The sequence below is a fragment of the Sander vitreus genome, chromosome 10 (assembly GCF_031162955.1).
Source record: "Sander vitreus isolate 19-12246 chromosome 10, sanVit1, whole genome shotgun sequence".
Lineage (NCBI taxonomy): Eukaryota > Metazoa > Chordata > Actinopteri > Perciformes > Percidae > Sander > Sander vitreus.
Genome location: NC_135864.1, coordinates 33,309,822 through 33,332,059, shown reverse-complemented (window position 1 = coordinate 33,332,059; position 22,238 = coordinate 33,309,822). Strand labels below are relative to the sequence as shown.

General features: G+C 40.0%; 1 protein-coding gene across 1 annotated transcript in view; it reads left to right on the top strand.

The window, feature by feature from the left end:
- tenm1 (teneurin transmembrane protein 1) overlaps positions 1-22,238 on the top strand; it is a 171,899-nt gene that overhangs the window by 101,885 nt on the left and 47,776 nt on the right. Inside the window, exons 17-21 of the mRNA XM_078261227.1 lie at positions 127-412; positions 10,970-11,113; positions 11,675-11,927; positions 12,708-12,728; positions 18,151-18,383. Of these exons, the coding sequence (XP_078117353.1) occupies positions 127-412; positions 10,970-11,113; positions 11,675-11,927; positions 12,708-12,728; positions 18,151-18,383 (937 nt within the window). The remainder of the gene's footprint in view (positions 1-126; positions 413-10,969; positions 11,114-11,674; positions 11,928-12,707; positions 12,729-18,150; positions 18,384-22,238) is intronic.

Here is a 22,238-nt window from a genome sequence, read left to right as displayed (position 1 = left end):
AGCCCTTATTACGTTAGCTTATTATACAAATACAAAGTAATGAACACCTTTCTTTCTTATAATATTCCCTGATTTCTCGTCTTTCCGTCACGTGTATTTCTCACTCTGCTTTCTTGTTCTGCTAAGGCGGTGCAGGAAGAAGTTTCGATCCCTGGAGCCTTTTTGAAGCTGAGCTATTTGAGCACTCGTGCTGCAGGCTACTTCTCGCTGCTAAGAATCCTCCTCACACCTCCCTCTCCGCTGTCCCCCATCTCCCTGCTCGGCGGTCTGTCCAAGGTGCATGTCCGTGCATCGATCCAAGGGAGGTTATACCAGCGCTGGTATCCCGCTGGGCCAGGCCTGGTCCACAGGCTGGTCTGGAACAAGACTGACGTGTATGGCCAGGAGGTCTGGGGCCTCACTTATGCAACTGGTAAGTAGAATATAAAAATACAATGGGTCTCATTCCAAATGTTTTCTTATTCCTATCTTAAATAAGAGAATAATAGGAAAGCACCTGGGGCATCCTGGTAGTCTCAGGGTCTTAGACACTGACCCTGTGCAGTTAACATGGTTCCCATGCCATCTATCCACTTGTTCTCTGTCCTCTCTCTTTTCACATTTCTGTTTGTGGTCGGACTAAACACATTACTTGTTAATAAGTAATTAGTGAGCTTTGAGAGGTGTTAATGGTGCGAACTTTGAAGACTTACACCCTAACTGTTTCCCTGTTTGCAGTCTTAGTCTGCTTAGCTAAGCTAATCTTTTCCTTGCTCTCTCTGCATATTTCATCACACAGACACAAGATCAATCTTCTCATTTAACTCTCAACAAGAAAACTAATGAGCATACTTTTCAAAATATTTAACTATTTCTTAAAACAGGGTGGATGCTGCACTCAAAACGGTCGAAACGTTGAGTTTTAGGAATGCTGGATACTACTCTCAACGCTCGCTATCTTTGCAACGTAGCAGAAGCTTTGGGACCACCAACATATTTTCAAACTTGTGAATATGGCGGGCGAGGAAGCTGAAAGCCATACATAATACATAACAATATTCAACACAAGGAAAGCGAATCACATCACTCCAATTCTGAAATCTCTACACTGGCTTCCTATACCTCAAAGAATAGATGTCAAAATTCTTCTGCTGGTTTACAAGTCGCTAAATGGTTTAGGGCCAAATTACCTTTCGGATCTACTTGTTAACTATGAACCGCAGAGGCCTCTAAGATCATCAGGGACAGGTCTGCTTGCCATCCCCAGAATCAGAACAAAAAAGGGGGAAGCAGCGTTCAGTTTCTATGCTCCACGTATCTGGAACAAACTTCCGGTGAACTGTAGATCAGCACCTACGCTCAGCTCTTTTAAATTAAGGCTGAAGACCTTTCTTTTCGATACTGACTTTGTTTAATTCATTGCACTGCACTGTATTCCTGTATTTAATCTGTTTTTGTATGAAATGTTTTTAATTTTGTATTAACTATTTTTAATTTTGTATTAACTTGTATTGATTTCTAACTGTGTTTTATTGTTTTATGTAAAGCACATTGAATTGCACCGCTGCTGAAATGTGCTATACAAATACATTTGCCTTGCCTTACCTTGAAAGCGGTTGTGATTGACACGGAAAACGGAAAACCAAACTATACAAATGTAATGTGTTTTTTTCAATAAGTACCACTATACTGTAGTCAGATATTGAGAAAACAAGCAGGTATATATTCGTCAGGTGACAATAGATGGCGGCCCGGCTGCAATTTACCATTAAAAAAAAATGTAGTCATTTCTGGTCAGTGCATAACGGTCATGCGCAATTTGAGACAACACTACCCTGTAAAAATGTACGCACTACACAAGTGAGTATATAGTGTACACAGTGTACTGTTTCAAAGCCAAGCTAACCTGGGCTCGTATACCGAAGACACAGCTACTGAATCTCCCTGTCTCCTAGGGCTGCACCATATGACCTAAAATCACATTTTACCTCGATAACGATAAATGAACGATAATTTAAAAAAATTGTGATTCTTTTTTTTGGTCCTCATAGTTCATTGGCAAGGTTTGTACTGTAAATCAAAATATTGAAGGTGAGATATTTTTTTCTAATTTAAAAGTGCTATTTTTGTGATTTTAAAATAATTGTAGAAAACGCTATTTATTGAAAATGTATAAAATTGAAATGAAAGCACACATTGCTTGAAAATGTCGTGTGAAAAAAATCACATTTCAGTTTTATAAAAATTATCGAAATTATCGTCATGGGAAAGAAACGTCGATAACAGCTTCAGAATTTTGATTAATCGTCCAGCCCGACTGTCTCCTGTTCCCTGCGTGTTACCTGGATGAGTGCATATCTTTCCTACTTCTAGAGGGGTTGTGCTGTGTTTATCTGACTCACCCAAGCACTGCATGGTTTCACGTCTGAAGATGGCTGCTTGCTTCGGTGACCACGGCGTCGCTCCGGGTCCGCTGCCTCGCATGCTCCGTCGGCGTCCTGGCCGGCCGGTCCGCTCTTCCTTCTTATTGTAGTTCAGGTTTAAAAGGTGTATTTACAAAAGTTGTGTTGTGGGAAAACAATAATAGTCTTTCAGCTTCTTTGTCTTCAATAGTGTCCTCCGTGTGGAAACGTGTGGTTTGCAGCCATCAGCGTCAGTGTATTCAGCCGGAGACAATCTCCTGAATGAATCTCGTCCCACACAGCTGTCAGCACTTGCCCTATCAGCTAACTACTCAAAAGACACAAAACTGATATTATAACAGTACTCAGGGAAGTATCCGAATTGAGACACTGCAATAGATTTTTACAGCATAGTCGCATAGTTTTTCCAGACAAAAAATTGCTGACAGATGCAGGCAAACCAAGTAAATACATAGAAAAGAAGGGCTGTCACGTTTCAACCATTTGAAATAAAATGTTTTGATCAACACTGAAACACTCAAATCCAACAATAATAGAGCAGAAGGTGTAGCATGCTTCCTGTTAACTTTAAGGTCTTTGAGCGGCTGTATTGTGGTTTGCACAAAATCCTGATTGGAAGTCACATTGTAAATGATTAACCATTCGGTAGGTTTGTTAATGGACAGTTTCCCGCTGGCAAATTAGAGATTGCAGATTGCCTGATAATACATAATTATTGCAATAAATAGGTTCGTTTCTATAATAGTGGCTTGACAACTGCAAAGGTACCAGTGTTCACTGTAGTTCAAATAGCATTAGTCACGAAATTCAAAACATGTAATAAACACAAAGGGAAGTGGATCCTGCAAACAGCGAGCAGTTTAGACTCTGTACCACCTTTCCAAGACCTTCACACAGCAGAGAAGACTAGAGGTGTCGTGAGAAGAGAGAAAGGAAAGGCGGTTGGCTCGACAAATGTACTGCAGAGTAACTGGCAGTAACGATATCATCTGCAGTGGCAGGGAGATGGCACTTCTGAACCATTTTGACAAAACTGGCTCTATGGAGAAAAATATGAATATGTGCATGGGAAGTTTTCATGAATGTGGCCTATTGTCTCTTATTCCCCAATGTCCTCTCTCACCTGTGCAAAAAATCATACATTGGATATATAACTGTCAGTTTTATTGCCCTCTTGGTTCATTATGGCCAAAACAGCTATTTTATAGATGCAATCGAAGCTCTTACTTTTGAACTTTCTATTGGTAATTTGAGAGATAACGTTTCCGCTTTCTGTGTTGGAAGGTTGTAGACAAACAGTGGAGCTGCGAGAGAGATTTCCATAAGCACTGAGATATCGCAGGCATACCAGAAGCTTTGTCCACTTGAGTGTATGGTCTCGTACAAAGATTGCATCTCTCCAAGGAGCTCTCCTCCTGATCCATCCCCTCCTCTCCTTATCTGTTAGAGCTGCATGTCATCTGCTCTAGCTCTCTCCTGATCTTTCACCTTTTCTATGATCCTGTTTTTTTAATTTATTTTATCTGCCCTGCTTTGCCGAACCACCTCCCCCCTGCCCTTCTTACCCCCTTCCCTTGCCTCCTATCTTCCTCTACCCTCACTGTTTTCTGTGTTTCTGTCCTCTACTCAACTCTCTTTTCTTCCCTGCTTGTTATTTCCTCCATTCTCTCTGATCGCCCCTGTTGCTTCTGTCCCGTCCCCTGCACTCCCTTGTTCTCTCTTAACAACCCATGTTTTACCCTGATCCTTCCCTCTCTATAGTTCCTGGCTTGTGCAAGAACATATTTTCAGAGGGCAGAGATATGTACATTTTGCATTTTAATGTTTAGAAGAAGCAACTGACAGATGTAGTACATTCTCTATGGTAAAGTCTGAAATTTCCGTGGAAATAATATTAAGGCAGCATAAATATTAGATATTTTTTTCCAATGGTGGGTTTGTTGTTGCTTTGTGCGCACAAGAGGACACCAAGGGCTTATTTTTCATGAACCCAGCAGTGCCCAGATCACAGTCAAGTGCGTCCTGCCCATCAGGAGCGTGCCAAATGCACTTTTGGTAATTTCGTGGCCGGGCTCCTGTGGTGCTCTTGGCCACGGGGTGGCATCAGAAAGAACACATTATCATACATTATAGGTGGGCGCGTTAAAGGCTGTGACAATAATGGCCAATCATATTCATACTTACTTTCATCCCCTTTTAACACAGAGCTCTCCCTGTCATGATGCACTGAAAGTTTGAGAATCCTGTAGAAAAGTTTTCCTCAGAGGAAACTTATTGATGTCTGGGACCTGCAGACTTTCTGAATATATGAATATTCTCCTGCTGTATATGAAGACAGCAGCTCAAATATACTAAGAGCATTGGATTCACTTTTGTGGACATGTTAATGATCCAATGGTCACTATGTTTTCTGTGCGTAATACTGCACAATTTTATCATCACAATGATCTATACAAAACCTCTCCAGTTAAATACCACTGGACAGTAGTGCCATAAACAAAATAAAAGTATAATTTAATATGTAGTCTAGGTGTTTGCATGTTTGTTTCCTGAAATCGTTTGCAAAACTAATATCTTGCAACAATATATTTGTTACCTCTAATCTTTGTATTGCCACATAATCGGGAGCCTGGTAATGATCCACAAATACATTTTCAATTTTAAAAATAATGGTCTTTTGTTTCTGGGACACCGCAATAATATGATCTCCATCATATCATGTTGCTCATCACAGCTGCAGGTCAGCCTGTATTATAATTACAAACATACTCATAAAAAAGAAATGAGGCAGGCAGCCGTTACCCCGGTTACATAGTGTTTGGAATCGAGGAGGAATGGACCGTCCTGAGGGAGTTAAGAGCGGAGAATTATCCTCAATATTTCATGGAACTGTATGAGTGCGTCCGGCTCCAGCACGCCTGTTGATTTGAAGTACAAAGTGTGGAATAATTCATCATAACGACAAGTTTGATGTGCACATAATCACAGCGGTTTCTGTGGTTATTTTGCAACAGTCTGATGCTTGTTTTACAAAACCAGCTGGTCTGTGTAACATCACTCCTGTTAGAGACTGCAGATGGAGCAGATACCTGCTGCCTTCAGATGACTGTAAAGACCATAGAGCCTTCTTTAAGTTAAGATATATGCAAGTTTACCTCAGAATACCAGTAGTAGAAAACCAGTTTATTTTTCAAATTGACCAAAGTAAAGGAAAGGCTTTCAGTAAATGTCACTAACTGTCTCTGAGGACATAGGGGGTAAGAATCGCTCATTAATCATTATTCTGCACATGATCGCATGTCAGCTGGGCGGACAAAACTCAGAAAAAAATAAAAGTGGAACAACTTACAAAACATCAACAAATCGGTTTGTGGGATTTCAGAGAAGATGACAGTATATGGATGTGTTTTGACAAATAAAGTGACCAAAATATTATGGAACACAAGTACGCTGAGCTGTCGACCTGCTCTGAACGCAAGGTACACTCGTTCTTGGCATCAATATTGCAGTGCCCCGCTTGATTGGCATCGCCACACCCTCTACTGCGCCTCTCCTTCCACTGTGATTCACAGCTAGTCACCAAGATAACAACATAGCGCCCTATGATTCCTTTTCAACAAAATAAGGAAACACTGGAGTGTAAAAACCTGTATATATTCTGCATCAATGTGCCTGGGAATGTACAGCTAACACGCAGCCTCACTCTCACTACTGGACGCTCTGTCCCTGTTTTCCATAGAGCCTTCTTTAATTTAGGAAATATGCAATTTTATATTATTTTTTGCACCATTATTTTGCTATGGCCAGTTAGGGTTGACCAGCTCCTTTTAAACTTTTAGCTAAGATAAAGGCATGCAGTCACATCAGAATACTTTAGTAGAAAAGCAGTTTATTTTTCAAATTGACCATATTTTTCTTTTACTCGAGGTTGCAGCCCCTACAGACCCCTCCGTCCCCTTCCCGCACAAAAGGACGCTGGTGCTTTGTTTCCACAACGACACAGGCTAACACAGACAGACACACACACACACACATCCGCCAACACATGCATGCATCTGCACACACTCCATGAGCTCACACATTGCCAGAGAGAACAAGAGAAAGGGAGATCATGCTCTGTTTGCTAGGGTGAGCACATTGCCCGAGGCTTCAACAGAGGAGAATGAAAGCTTTCACCTGTGAGATATTGAGTGTGCATTTATGTACTATAGTCTGCCTGCATATAGTTTGTGAGAGAGTGTGTATATGTGTTCTGATGTGTCGTTTCTTGTAATAAAGCTACAGTCATATTCGGTTGTGAAGCAGTTCCCTTTGAGATTGCTTTGCCCGTTTTGTCCTGGAAAAGCCTTGTTCCTCAAATGAAATCAGTTTTATTGTAGTTATTATTAATTTCATTTTTGAAACGGAACAATGTCCCTGCTGACGGCAATGTATTTATGGCAACCTTTGATGCATTTTCATAAGGATGGATTGGTTTCCAGGCCATGAAACAGGTTCTTCAAGGGGGGTGCAATGTGACTTCAAGGGTCAGAAATTACACAGTACTAAAATATGTTACATTCTAAGACACGTGAATTTTACTTCAAACTCAGTGCCTCTCAGTTCTGTTTCTGTCCTTCGGAAACTCAAGATCACAAGCCTACCAGAGCTGAAGACACACACAATTGAAACAAATGAACCTTTTGAATGTACTTAAGGGATAGTTTTTTGGACTAAGAACTTTGGTCCAACACTATACGGTTTCTTTTTCTGTTTCACAATCCCCAGTGTCCCAAATTACATATTGTCTTCCCTTCCCAATCACTTTATCGATTGTACCTTTGAGCTGGAGATTTAAGTTGGCCCTGTGTGCCTGCCGAGAGTGTCTCTTCAAGAGGATTTCTGAATTTGTTCATAATGTGAGCGCTCCTACTTATGTATTCCAACATCTCTGCTGTCTTTATCAGTCCCTCCAGGATCTTTTGTATGTTTGTTGCAATGAAGTTGCGGGAGACAGTGAAAGTTACAAAAAAAGTTGCGATTTTTTTAAATTTTTTTATAGCTCTTTAAAAAATAAAAAGGAAACTTGTTTTGGGAAGAATAAAATAACTCTGGGCTGAGATTTCCTAGTAACCAAAAAGGCTCAGGATGCTGCAAATGTTGGTATAATATGAAAATGGCTGGTGGATTTAAGACAAAAAATACAGATTTATTGAATGAATCAAATTTGAACATATGTGTCAGTGGCTTGTTGATCTTTACATTGTTAGTTAATTCCCTAACCTGGCCTGGGACACATTCATACAGTTTGATAAAGTAACGTTAATTATTGGACTTTAACTTATCATTGCACTTACAATGAGCGCAGCTGTCCTCAATTTAGGTCACTGTGTCGTCTCATCTCTTTTTCCTGCATCTACCGTGTGTTTGTGTGTTTGTGTGTGTGTGCGCGCGTCATTCGCGGAGGGAACTGAGCAGCCCCGCCCACTGTAGAGATCAGACAGGATTGAAACAGCAGCAACTTTCAGCGACTTTAGAGAGAAAAATCGTTACAGCGTACATTGATGTTAACATGTATACAGGTTGGCAGGACAGGCTGAAATGTTCTACACGGTCTTTCGCTGTACGTTTTGTTGGTAAATGTGAGATGTTCGAGTCAGTCACACACGTCTTGTCTTCATCAGAAACAAGGAAATGATCAACCCGTGGCCGTTCTCACTCCCGCTTGGTCATTGGCTCTCAGAGTCACATACTGATGGCACGTGGGGCTGCTGAGATTGGTTGAAGTCGCGGGAAACTTCAGGTTATTGGTCAAATTTGCAGAAAAGATGCGGTGATTGGTCAAAATTGCGAGTTGTACCAAATTCACGGTGATTGGTTGAATTTGCGTGAATTGGCGCGATCACGACATCGCGAAATCCTGGAGGGACTGCTTTATGCTGGCTTTGCTCCCCAGTTTCCCTTGGGTCCCCATCAATTCACTTGCATGTTGGTTTCCTACCACCTTTGTGTCAGACGTGTCAAGCTGTCCTTACTGTACAGTATCATCTTCATTTAAGCAATGCCTTTTGATTTTTCAAATTGTCACTATGTTAAACTCCTACTGCTTTAATTATACAGTAAGTTCAAAGTGTTTTTGCATTTTGTACATTATCATGAAACAAATAGGGCAAAATGTTTTAAGAGAGAGGACAGAATGTATCTCGAAGACATTGATATGTATTTTCATCTTTCTACATTCCCACACCTGATAGAAAGCAGAGAACATGCAGAGAGATAAGATTAAGGTTAATTAAGCAACCATGTAATGACTTCTTACTTCAAGTTCACTCCTACAGTGAAAAGTTACTTTAATGAAAAGCCTCGCTCATCAGCCGCTCAAAGCAATTTAAAACTCTGCATGTGTTATAAATAAATGCTTACTTGCTTACTAATATTTTTATACAAACAAGTGATCAAACTACTGAGTGTAATCTCAAAAGTGTCACTCATAGTGATTCACCACAAGGAACAACGTTCTAGTGTCTTTCAGCTCGCTATTTTGGTTTTCCAATCAGGAACTGAAATTAGCACCAGCCAAATGCCAGTGAATTGTTTGCAGTGGTGTGTAAAATCATCAGGCCATCTGCCACTTTGGCAGAGAGGGAAATCTCACAACAGAAAGACACATTAAGTCAGGCTAGCGTATGATTGGATAAAGCTACACATTTGAAAGTCGCTTGCTGCTCTATGAAGGCAACGCTATTGGCCGGAGAACTATATTTGTTTTGATTACTCGAGAGTGACGGTGGACTCTAAATAACAGTGAATTATGTCTAAATTATCTGAATGTCATTCCTTCATTTAGCGCATAGATTTTAAAAGTGGCAGACAAAAAAACAACAACTTACCTGGCACAGTGGCAGGCAGTAAAGTAAGTTACTTTCAGACCCTGTTCAGAGTTGTAGGACAGCAGGCAGCTGTGTTCAGTGTAAAAGCTCTAATGAAACCACTACACACAACGACAAAGTTAGCAACTAGCTTATGAATGTAGCTTTCAGCTGCTGAAGAGCCAGATATTTGGTAAGCGAAAGGAGAGTGAATATTGAATTCACATTTGTCAGTTGACTGGAAACACGACTCCAAATAAATGCTAATGTTGATTTGTTTCTGTTGGAGATTATTAATTATAAATTGAGTATACATAATAGCTGGAGAGAGGGACGTCTGGAATACCTACTGCCTGTGACTCTGCCCCAGATAAGTGGTTAAGGATGGATGCATAGATATACATGATAGCTCATTTCAGAGTTTACTATTATATATAATAGTATTGCATTATTATATCTGAATTTGTATGTTGTGGCTGGTTGAAGAATAGCTCATTTAAACTACTACTTCTGCTGCTGTTTGGCAGTCTCTTCTACAAAGTATAATAATGTATCATAAAGTATCTTATAAGCCAATATGTTTTGTATATAAAATATGTATCTGCAAAGTAATTATATCTGTCAAATGAATGTAGTGGAGTAAAAATAAAAAAATTCTCAATCCTTTGGAGTTGTACAGTACAGTGTACAGTAAATGTACTCAGGTCTGACTTGGTGCATATGTTTCTGTTCTGTATGCATGTGTGATTGTTTCAGAATGACATGAAAGTAAGTATGTTTGTGTGTTTTACTGTTTTCGAAAGATCCCACAGCTTTGTCACCTCCCGCATTTAAACGTATTCCAAGTCTGAAGTGGTAATTTACTGTCGAAACGTATTAAACCCTGCCAAGCCAAAAAAAAAGCTGGTGATAGTTGTAGTGGGAAGCTGCAAAGCGTATCATTACAACTAAGAGGCCAAGCAGCTAATTCTAGGGCTCCTTCATGAAGACGGGCTGCTCCTGATTACGACTCCACTTCTCCCTGATCTCTCTCATACACACACACACACACACACACACACACACACACACACACACACACTGATGAGGTCTCGCCACAGGCCTTTCATCTGTCTCACCACTCAAGACAGTGTAGTTTCAAGAGAGATAATGTGTGAGCTTGTGTGTTAAGTCTGGCAGATGCCACCACATACAATCATTTTGCTGTACCATACTGTAGTGTTAGACACAGCAGGTCTCCAGCACATAGTTATTACTGTGAGTAACATCTGGTCTACATCCACGATGTTCCACTTCCGGGATTGCTCCGGTGCCGCAGGAAATTCCGCCGGATGCCTGTCTTTTTGGCTGGATGTCCGGTACCTTCCGCTTTCTTTGTGTTGGAATTTTATTTATGAGTTTATGATTTGTGAGGACTATGGTTAACTGCTCCTCAGATCTCTGCAGGGTAAATCCAGACAGCTAGCTAGACTATCTGTCCAATCTGAGTTTTCTGTTGCACGACTAAAACTACTTTTGAACGTACACATGTTCCACCAAAACAAGTTCCTTCCTGAGACTATTTAGCAGAGGCACCGTGCGGAGCTTAGCGCCACCCAAGACGATTGTGATGTGATTTAAAGAAATACCAATAAACCAGAGCACGTTTGCGTGTGGATGATGGTCTGGCAAAACGAGACTAAGTAAAACCAAGCCCTCTTATGTGTGTTTGCATTTCAGTATCTGTCGGCTACGAGTACGAGTCCTGTCCTGGCGTTATCCTTTGGGAGAGGAGGACTGCTCTAATGCAGGGATTTGAACTGATCCCCTCAAACCTGGGGGGGTGGTCTGTGGACAAACACCATGCCCTCAACATACGCAGTGGTGAGAACAAACGTATACACTTGCCCAACGCTGACATTTTGCTTCATTTGACTCATGTACAGTGTATCCTAAATAAATAAGGATCAGAATACTACAATATAACAACAATTTTCTTTTTTTGTTTACTTTCTTTAACATTCATGAAGGAGTACATAAAATCTCAAACAATTACGAAAGCCTCTCCAAAAAACTTTATCTATTGCTTAACTTGCGTTACTTGCGTAACTTCCCTAAAACATGATATAGTTCTTACTAAATGTCAGTGTAAGTTGTTTAGGAAAAAAATAACAGCAGTTATTATTATTATTAAGAGTTTAACACTCAAAGACTCAGCTATGTGCTGTGGGAGTGGTTTCTTCAGCAAAACATCCAAATCACATTTAGATCCAAATACTGCTAAACCCGGAGTTTAGACAAAGCAAAAAAATACAGATAATCTGTCATGTGAAAAGCTCAAATTTAAGTGGAAAATGTTGTGTTCGTGTTGGATCCCATCACCTTTAGTACGAAGAAAGAGTATTTTCGGGGCTTATGGTATTAATTGCATTCCTCCTTCCCCAGGAATCCTTCACAAGGGAAACGGGGAGAACGTCTTCCTCTCCCAGCAGCCTCCTGTCATCAGCACTGTGATGGGGAATGGTTTTTACCGGAGCGTCCCCTGCGGTCCAAGCTGCAGCGGCGCTGCTCGGGACATGATGCTGTTTGCTCCCGTGGCACTGGCCAGCGGCCCCGACGGCTCCCTCTACGTGGGGGACTTCAACTTCATCCGCAGAGTCCATCCTGATGGATACACCAGAACCATACTGGAACTCAAGTGAGAGTCATAATCTCGTGGGTAATGCATGTCATAAGAGTAGACTCGTAGATAGAGATAGGGATCTCCCACAGTGGGAAGCAGTGGGATTTTGATCACTGGATTGAGTTGAACACAATTAGAACAAAATTAGCTCGGCTGATATGGGTTAGTATGGCTTTACCTCTGGTTGGCATCTACGGTTGTGATCTGTTTGATCTCAACAGAATACATTCTGAAGTTCGTCTTCATGCAAAAAGCAAGTGTGTGAGGTTCAGACATCACAGACTCTAATCTACCTTTTAAGGATGTGAGAAGCGCTGAAAGTCTTTGCTGTGAAACAAGGATATTTCTTCTGTGGATTATGACGATGATATTTCCTACTGCGCTGCAGGCACGACATTCTCTATTTCTGTATTTTCTCAAGTGTAGAATCTCGATGGGATTGCACAGTCATTTGTCCTGTAAAGTGTTCTCATTATGTAACTTTAGTCTCTCATTATCTGTTATTATTGTATCTCTGACTAATATTTCTATTTCAGACGGTGGTTTCATAGTGTCTGTATTTGATACTTCCCTGTCCTCTGGGAGGAAATGCCAAAAAGCTTCCTGTTTAGGTTAATATTTAATGTGAAACAATACAGCCATCTAAATCAACCCTAATCTCATTTTATGAGGAGAAAATTGACTCATTGTAGCCTATGAAATTCTGAGTGTATTATATTATATAATTATCATCATAAATGATTGTTTTCACTTTCTCTTTTCTCCTTTTTCAAACGCTCCTTTATGGCTTATAAGGAACCGGGACACCAGACACAGGTGAGAACTAGTGATTAACACCTCATTTTATATTCCTGCACAAAACACACACATACACACAAAGTGTGTCAAAAGAAAAGACAGAAAAGACATGTTGCAAAATGCCTCACAGCACTTTATCTCAGTTTGTTTGCTGCATAATTGCATTGACCTGACTTCCCCTTCCCACACAAACCATGCTCAAAATCTGCATATACTCAGGTTGCAGTCGGATCTATCAAATCCCCATTTAAATTTCACTAGGCGATATTACATTTTATAAATTGGAAATCAGCCAAAATGTCAAGGATTTCATGTTTTAGAGGATTACTGGAAGTCTGTTTGGAGGATGCACTCCCTGAGCCGCTCTAAAAGCCTGAAGCCTTGCACATCGTCCCTGGCCCCGAGCCTTGATGGTGGTGTGAGCTCCATACACCATGTTCAACAGAAGATTAGACAGATGTTATAGGGTTTGTGTCGTGTATGTGTGTGGAGGTTTGCGTGTCTGTCTGCGTGTGCACCACTATCAGGGCTTATATCAAGCCCATTGTGTGTGTGTGTGTGTGTGTGTGTGTGTGTGTGTGTGTGTGTGTGTGTGTGTGTGTGTGTGTGTGTGTGTGTGTTTTTGTGCTTGTAGGTGTTTGTGAGCGAGACAGAGAGACTTTATCCGAGAAAGGATTTTTGCCATATCTCTAGCATGCCAAAGATTCCAACCATGCAAAAAGGATAACCTGGCTGGGTGTTTATGGTTGTACTGTATGGGTGGGTATGTACATATGTCTGCAAGTGTGAAAATGTAAATGTGCCTATTGTGCACAAACCGTGATAAATTCCTTCTTTATAGCCTAAGCCAGTGATTCCCAACCAGTGGTACCTCAGGGGGTACTTCAACAGTTGCCCGGGGGTAAGTGCAAAGATTGTGAAAGCAGCTTCACTAATCAATGAAACAGAAATCAAGCTTGAAAAAAATATAACCAACCAGAAACACCCAGACACTGCAAGTGCTACTAAGAGTGCGTGGAAACTAGTTAGCATGCAAGACGAAGTTAAGACAGTTGGCTAAAAGTAATGACAACATTAAAATAGATTAGATAGTTAAATGTAATAAATAAACAGTTGGAATTTATAGCTAAAAGTAATAATATATATAAATGGCCTAATGGATAAACAGTTGAAACAACTAGCTACAAGTAGTGTATGGGTGATGGCTAATAGTTATGAAAAACAGTTGAAACAGTTAGCTAAACCTTTGGATAAATGATTAAAATAGATAGTTAAATGTAATAGATAAACAGTTGAAATTGATATCTAAAATTAAAGGACAAATCCGGCGCAAAATGAACCTAGGGGTTAATAACACCTAGGTGTGTACCGAGTCGACCGTTCTCTGGGATTTGTTTTCATGCTAATCGAATGTGACACGAACGCAGTCCTTCAGCTATGTTACTGGTTACTGGTTGCATGGCGTTCGTCGTTCAACCTCAACTTTCTAAACTATCTTTTTAATAAACTGTCTGTACACTTACAAAGTTCTCAATGCTTCGGTTTGCATGTAGGGACCCTCATTATGCTACCGTGGAAGTGTGGTGCTATTTTGAGCTTTGTTAGTGGTATAGAAATAGCGATTTCTTTTTACTTTACCCTCTGCCCCGACGACTAGCGTTATAAGCTAATTAGTGATTTGCGCTAAAACTGGTCACATTCGATTAGCATGAAAACATATCCCAGAGAACGGTCGACTCGGTACACGTGTTATTAACCCCTAGGTTCATTTTGCGCCGGATTTGTGCTTTAATGGATAAATGGCTGAAATAGCTAAAAAGGTAAGTTAGCCTAATAGATAAACAGTTGAAGCAACTAGCTAAAAGCAATGTCTAAATGGCTGAAATGCCTAGCTTCTGTCACTCCAAGCGAAACCATTCAACTGCATGAAAAACTTGATTGTAACATCCACTATTATACCCACTTTTATACAATCAGTTCAAAGAACAACACCTGGAACCTGACAGTTGGTGTCAATGAAGGGACCCAGTTAATCGGACAGAGCTGTGGGGGTGCGTCAGATTAGGTTAGGTTGGGAACCACAGGTGTAAACGTACAGGAACTGGATTCTGTAGACACTTTGGATATCCTTTCCTCACCCTGGAGGTTTCTCCTTTAGTTCCCGCTTCCTCCTTTTTCTCCGCAGCAGCTTTTCACTGTTAGCAGCATGTTAGTGTTTCTCTTTTATTCTATACTATTGTTCTCCAAAGTCATATGCATTAATTATTCATCCATATTCAGCTTTCAAAGCTTTTCATTCCACATTCTTCCCAGCAAAGTGCCTATCAGCCAGCGGGGCTTCAAAACAAGGTGTTCTCCGAGGGGAGACAATATGGGATGTACTCAGCGTAAAACCATTGTCTATTCTTCCCCCTTCAAGAGTTTGAGCGAGGAGTAAAGCAAATAGGGGAGGAAGTCCTCTACAATATTATCTGAGAGCCCACACGGTCGATTTAGAGACAGTCAGGAACAGCTGGATCACTGTGTCTATCAACTCTGATCACTGTTTTGTTATTTTGTATGGAATGAAGAAGGGGGGATTGTTTGTGCTGTGGTTGTTATTGTTGTTCATTTCCCTTGCACTGGATGAATGTATTTGGAGCTGTGAGCATGTAATTGAGGAAAAGACAGGTGAAGTGATTTGTAATCAGTTATATGCACCGTGCAATGCTTGTGGTAGCTTCCAGAGGCCCAACAAATGTAATATGCTGCGCGGAGCAGTGGCATACTTTGAAACTCTGTGAATAACTCTCTTAGGATCAAGTTTAAATTATGTATGTGCAGTTCAGTGCGGAGCTCTGTAAACAGTTATGCACTTAATGGACTAGATGACTGACAGCACCACTGCCTATGTTGCTTGTGTTTTTTTTCTGGGTTAGGAGAAGGTTCAGGCTAATATCAAACGTAAGCTTTCTCTTTAGAGAGTAAGGGTTAGTGAGGGCAGAATGGTCTTACAGCGTACAACCACTGTCTAAAGCAAACACACTAATTATAAGAACCGATTTGTAACCTGTGAGTAAAGGTTTTTAGGTCTGTAAAAAGTGTAAATGTACTAATTGAGGAAGACAATGAGGAAACTAATTGTGCAGTAGCATAACATTGGAGATATTTTTCTTGACCTTGTAACTTCTCTTTTTTTTTATATTGAAAAACTAAGGGAAACAAAAGCACTTTTACAGGGTGTCTGGGTTTAATTGGCAAGAATCCTTTGACCAGACCTGGCTGATATTGGATTTCACGCTTCAAAGTAATTGCTTGGATCTCGATAAGTTGCAATGTTTAAAGTGCAATTCATTTCTGTGAACATTGTGTTTAAACCTCAATAATATACCATAATAACTTGACAATATCAAAGGTTTTTCTGTAATGAATTAACTGTAGACTACATGTGCAGAAGCAAGTCAAGTGTTCTCTGTATGGCTACATGCCCACAGTGTTGGTACTCCTTCTACACACAGTATATAGTATACAAAAGCTCACAGTCAAATTAAGGGTAAATGAAGTCAGTGTTCATGATGGGCTTTCTAAAGCCTGAGGCTTACACTCAGGACAATCGACAGCTTTATTAAAACGGTACCAAAAGTACATATTTACATAGTACATAGGTCTTTTACACATATTGTTTTGTTGAGACTTACGCTGAATAAACTTCCATTCTTTTGTCCACTCTTACCTCTCATGAACTAACAATAGCAGCTAGAACAATAAACAATTATGTGTCCACATGGCTCATTTTGCTTAGGCCAAATTTAGCTATATGAATGTTCTGGGTTTAATTTTGGTCTGGACCTTTTCCTGCATGCTGTCCCCACTCCCTGTTATTGTCTCTTCTGTTTTCCTTTTGCTCTGTCTTTAGTTTGCATATAATTATTCTGGACATTGTGTGCCATAGTAGTAAAAGTCAACATTTTACAACTATCATATACATTTTTAAAAAAAACACATGAAAATCAAAAAAATCAAAACAGAAACACATACAACTTCAAAGCATAACCCATTTTCAATATTCACCACTACACTCTTGCAACAGAGATATTATATCACATTATTGTATAAGGATGCAGCTTTTGGTAGGATTTATGAATGCATGACTTATGCTGTTCTCAACCTTATCCTGTCTGTACATACATTTATACATAAGTGCCTGACATGTGGGCACATTTATGCTGACGAACATATGAATAGCACCTTAAAATTTTGGCTCACACAAAAAAACATCTTCCTGGCATAACTGTAAGCAGCTAGCTTTCTGCATAATGCTGTTTTTGAACTGATACTAGGTGAGCATTATACAGGGGCACACACTAAACCCTGAGCCCAGTGGCTCTGACATCAAGTCTGCTTCATTTCCTTTTCAAATAAAGCAAATATGAGCCAGCCTGATATTAAAAGTGCATTCCTTCGCTGTAGACATGACATTACGATTCTCTATTGCAAAGCTCGAGAAATAAAGTGTCTAATTATGAAGTTAAAGTAACTTTAAATAGAAAAAAAACTTATTTTTTATTAATAATAATAATACATTTTATTTATATAGCGCTTTTCATGGTACTCAAAAAAACAGCACATATAGCACATTAAAAACAGATAAGCAATAAAACCAACACATAAAACAAGCATATTAAAAGCAATTAAAAACAATAAAACTTGATTGTGGCAGTGGAGCAGGTCTGTGAGGTAGGAAGGAGCCTGGTTATGGAGGGCTTTGTGGGTGAGGAGGAGGACTTTAAACTGGATGCATTGGGAAACAGGGAGCCAGGGGAGGTTCTGATGGACGGGAGTGATCACATCACTCCCGTCCTAACTGTATTATTGTTACTGTGTGGATAGATCCACCACAAAAGAACAAACTTAATGTTCACCTTGTTCTTTGTGCTTACTGACACAGTTTTTCTTTCATGTAGTTTGAATATGATATAAAAAGCATTTTGAAGTTGTATTGAGATTAGCTCCGGTTGGCTTCATTGCATGGGATTATTAGGTAGTAGTGACATACAAGGAACATACTGCATAAATCATTGGTTGAATACTTTGAATTCATAACCCTATATTGACATTTTCTCTTAACAAACATATCCTAATAATAAGATTATTGTTAGGATAATATTATAATAAGTAAATTTACTCCCAAAATCTCTCACACAAATGCTATCCACTGGGATGACCTGTTTCCCTTTTAAATGCCTTTACTTCTATTGATGGTGTTGTCTAGTCATTAATGCTGGGTAATATTGTAATTTCTTAAACTAGGCTAATCTGTCAGTTTGTGTTTTGTTTGGGTACGTAAGAAAACCCAAACTAAATGCTCTTTGGAACACTGTATGTCATTGGACCATTTATCTTTACCATCTAAACTATCTTTGCTTTCTAACTTTAGTCTCCAATAACTTTCTCCCACTAGCACCAGCCCTGCTCATAAGTACTACCTGGCCATGGATCCAATGGGGGAGGTTCTTTACGTGTCTGACACCAGCAGCCGCAGAGTGTACCGGGTGAGGAACCTCGGGCAGCCAAAAGATCCATCTCGCAACCTGGAGGTAGTGGCCGGGACAGGGGAGCAGTGTCTACCTTTTGACCAGAGCCACTGTGGAGAGGGCAGGAAGGCCACTGAATCTGCACTCAATAATCCTCGAGGTAGGACAATATAGTCACTACATCTAAAGAAGTCACTTTCACAGTCAGCCCACAGTTACACACTGAGCATGAAATACATTCATCATCCCTCCAGGCTATAGAGAATTTGTGATCGGTACTCACAGATCAGTATTCAGTAATATTTGGTACACCTAGGTGGAGGACTAGGCTATGACTAGTTTTCTGAAGGTCAATGCTTTTGTATTAACTCAGCACATCAAACTGATATTTTGAATAATTTATTATATTCCTGATTTCATTTTTTTCTTAAATTGCGGAAGTCTGCATGTATTCACCACATCTCACTATTTCATACTTTGCCATTTGACTTTGATAATCCCAGATCTATTTTTCTCCTGGAAGTATTGTATTTGAAAAAGTCATGTGGGATTGTTATATGGCAATGTTGTAATCTCATTTGATATTGGTTTTTATTAACACATCCATCAATCCAAGTAATGCTGTGTTACAACATGTATAATCCTAAATAATATCTGTATCTATAAATTCCTCCTGCGTCATGTCCTTCCTGTGGGTGGTTGCTCTTAGTCAGAAACCTACTTGTTTCTTTCACTCTGGACTGACTCCCCACACTTTAAATAATGTTTAAATTATTAATTATTGGATAACAGCAACAGTGAAGTAATGTTCTATTTTGTCAGAGAAAACATAATTACAGTACAACTCCATGATCTAATCACTCTGTGATTAGATTTATATTCTAAATTATAGTGCTGACTTTCTTTCCCTTTAAAATGCAAATATGTTTATAAAGGATATCAGTTTTCTGAAGCATAATCCCCGCACAAGTATTCATGTTATGACTGATTCCTGTGTTATGTTTTGACTAAGGAGACAATCATTTAAAGCTTTGGCCCTCATATAATTTGTAAAATAGCACTTCCACTGTGAGCCCTCACATATTCAAATTTGCAGTGGCATTAAAATGATGCTTAATTGGTTCAAGGACCATACTGGGTTCTGCCACAAAAACACCCCACACATCCCCACCAGCAGCCTGTACTGTTTGATGGACGGATTGATGGATTCATGCTGGTTGCGCCTATTTCTCAACCCTGCCATCAGCATTTTTATTATATATATATATATATGAATTCATTTAACCAGGCAACACTAATGTTTCCACTCTTTAGTCATCCAATTTTAGTGATTATCATTGTTGGTCGGAGTTATTTTCTACTTTATGTGATTTTATAATTATAATATTTCCTACAAAATGATGTTTTTATTAAAAAAATAATAACAAAATACTGCTAGACCTTTTCCACAGCAGATATTTTGCCATGTCACAGCAGGAAAAACACAGGTGTGACTAATCCAACTATATTCATGGTATTCAGGTGTTCCTGTTTCCTGGTATTGTGCATGCTGGCTTACTAGGACACTTCAATAGAATGAGGCCATAATTAATGTTATTAGTTGCACCTGTGCTGTTCTTGCTCTAACAAGTCCAAATGAGGTCCATTGCAAACATACTCAATAGGCAGACCCCGGTCCAGATCTGGACTGAAATACAATTTATTCCGGATCGGGAACAATATTTTTTGGCAAAGTGATCCCAGGCTGATTTTGAGTTACGCATCGCCGTCACCTCACCTCACCTGTCATCAATCAGCTGCCTGCTAGTGGCCACCATTTGCAAGGTTGTTGTCAGATCAGATGTCGGCGCCTCGGTTGAAAACATGAGTTGGCATGCTCAAATTAGCCGATATACAACAGTGTTGAATACACACTGAGGGATGCTCAGGACCAGTGTGCTTTATTTGCAGTGAAACAGTGGCCAGAGTGAAGGGTGGTAATGTGAAACAGCACTACGACACCAAACATGCCCATTTTGAACAATACTATCCCCAGAACACAGAGGTAAGGGCCACAAAACTACTACACACAAACTTATTACATCAAGCCCATAGCAGAATAATTGTATAATCAATGACACAGCATTGTCAATCACTGAGAGCAGCATGATTCAAGGCAAACACAAGAAGCCCTTTTTGGACACTGAGCTAATAAAAGAGTGTATGAGTGGCATGATGGAGGCTATGCAAAAAGGGAAGCAACAGGATGAAATGAAGGAGAAAATAAATCAGATACCGCTCTCAAGATTCTCTGCACCAAAGACGAAAGGAGATTCTTGCTGAAGATTTGCTCCAGCAACTTTGTGATGGCATAAAAAGGAACAAGTCATTCTCACTTGCCAGCATTGATGGAGCACCTTCCATGACAGGAAGAGAGAGGGTATTAGAAACTCTCCACCCTGGTCATATATATCCCTGCATATGCCAGTCTGTTTCTGTGTGCTAGCCTGAGTGAAATGTACTCAGAAGTCACAACATCTGTGATGAGACACATTTCTGACAGAGGTCGGTGCAACCTTTGATGATTTGCTCCTCCACAACAATGTCAGGTTGCTCTGCAAAGGCAGAGTACTAGAGCATTTTGGGGCCATTTGCACAGAGCTTCAAACCTTTCTGTCTGAGTTAAATTTGTTTCATGTAAAATGAAGAGAAAATAGAAGCAGTTGTATTTCTGACGGATGTAACATCCTACCTCAATGACTTTAATGTCAAGCTTGAGGGTAGAAACTACACGGTGACCTCATGTCTGTGGTGTGTGCTTTTTTGAGAAGGTTGGTGTTTAAACTTGACAGGGCATGCTGTAATTTTCCAAAGCTTTTGGAACAAACCAGAGGAAAGAAAATCACCTTCAGAACTATGCTGAGTTCCTGGAGAAGCTGATTGAACATTTCCAAACCCGCTTTGAGGTCTTCAGCTTGGGAAAACAAGTTCTGCTGTGTATTGGAAACCCATTTCTTGTCATAAATGTCACAGACTTCTTGGTCAACACAGCTGCTTTGCACGCTGAGTTGATTGAGCTTGGAGAAAACCTGTTTCTGCAGGAAGCTTTCTGTGGCCCTGTCACTTTCTGGACACAAAAGGTCCCTGATAAAGATGTTCCTCGAGGCACAACATCACCATGTTTGCATTAACAATCTGCTGCGAATCAGCATTTTGTTTTTTCTTTATTAACGATGAATACAGTGAAGGACTCATATCACAGCAGACTCACTAATAGACACTTCAAAGCCCGGCCATCACACCTTTACCTTTGTAATAATAATTCAACTTTTTTTCTGGAAGCTCTGATATAGCCGACTTGGTACTTAATAATAATACAGAAGTGCCTGAGAACCGAACAAACATGGATGCCTCATATCGTGCCTGTCATTCAAAGTAAATAAAATTCAATGAATATAGTGCTATGTTGTCAGTGCTCTCACACAGCCAAGTCCTAAAAATGGGAATCTTTCCCATTACTACCATCCATCCAATATGATATAAACGTGGCATCAGGTTGAAGGTGGATGGAACTGTGCTGGGAATTATTTGAGGGCACCAAACTCCATATGCCATTACGAATGATGAGGGTATAATTTGTCCCACCCTAAGTGGTGCAAAAAAGCAAAACAGGAGTGTCAGTCAAGCAGTCTGTACACTCCCACACAGTCCTGCCAACTTCCCCTGGCTCTAACAACCATAAATGCCTCTGCCGCAGCAGCTCGTCACACTTCTTCACCACGCAAAATGACCCAACGATTGCACCATTGCAATCCAGAGGGATGCTGTTTCTGTAATTTGAAGAAATTGTCAGTAAAAAATGGGTAAAAGCTAGCTACGAGATAAAAATACAGAAATACATTCCTAATACATTCCCTTGTATATGACAAGGGATATTATTTGATCTTTTTATTAAAATGACAATAATAGCCTGACTAATAGGGTAAGCATGGCTTCCCTTGACTTACAGTGGAAAATGGTCCTTGTAGGCACTAAA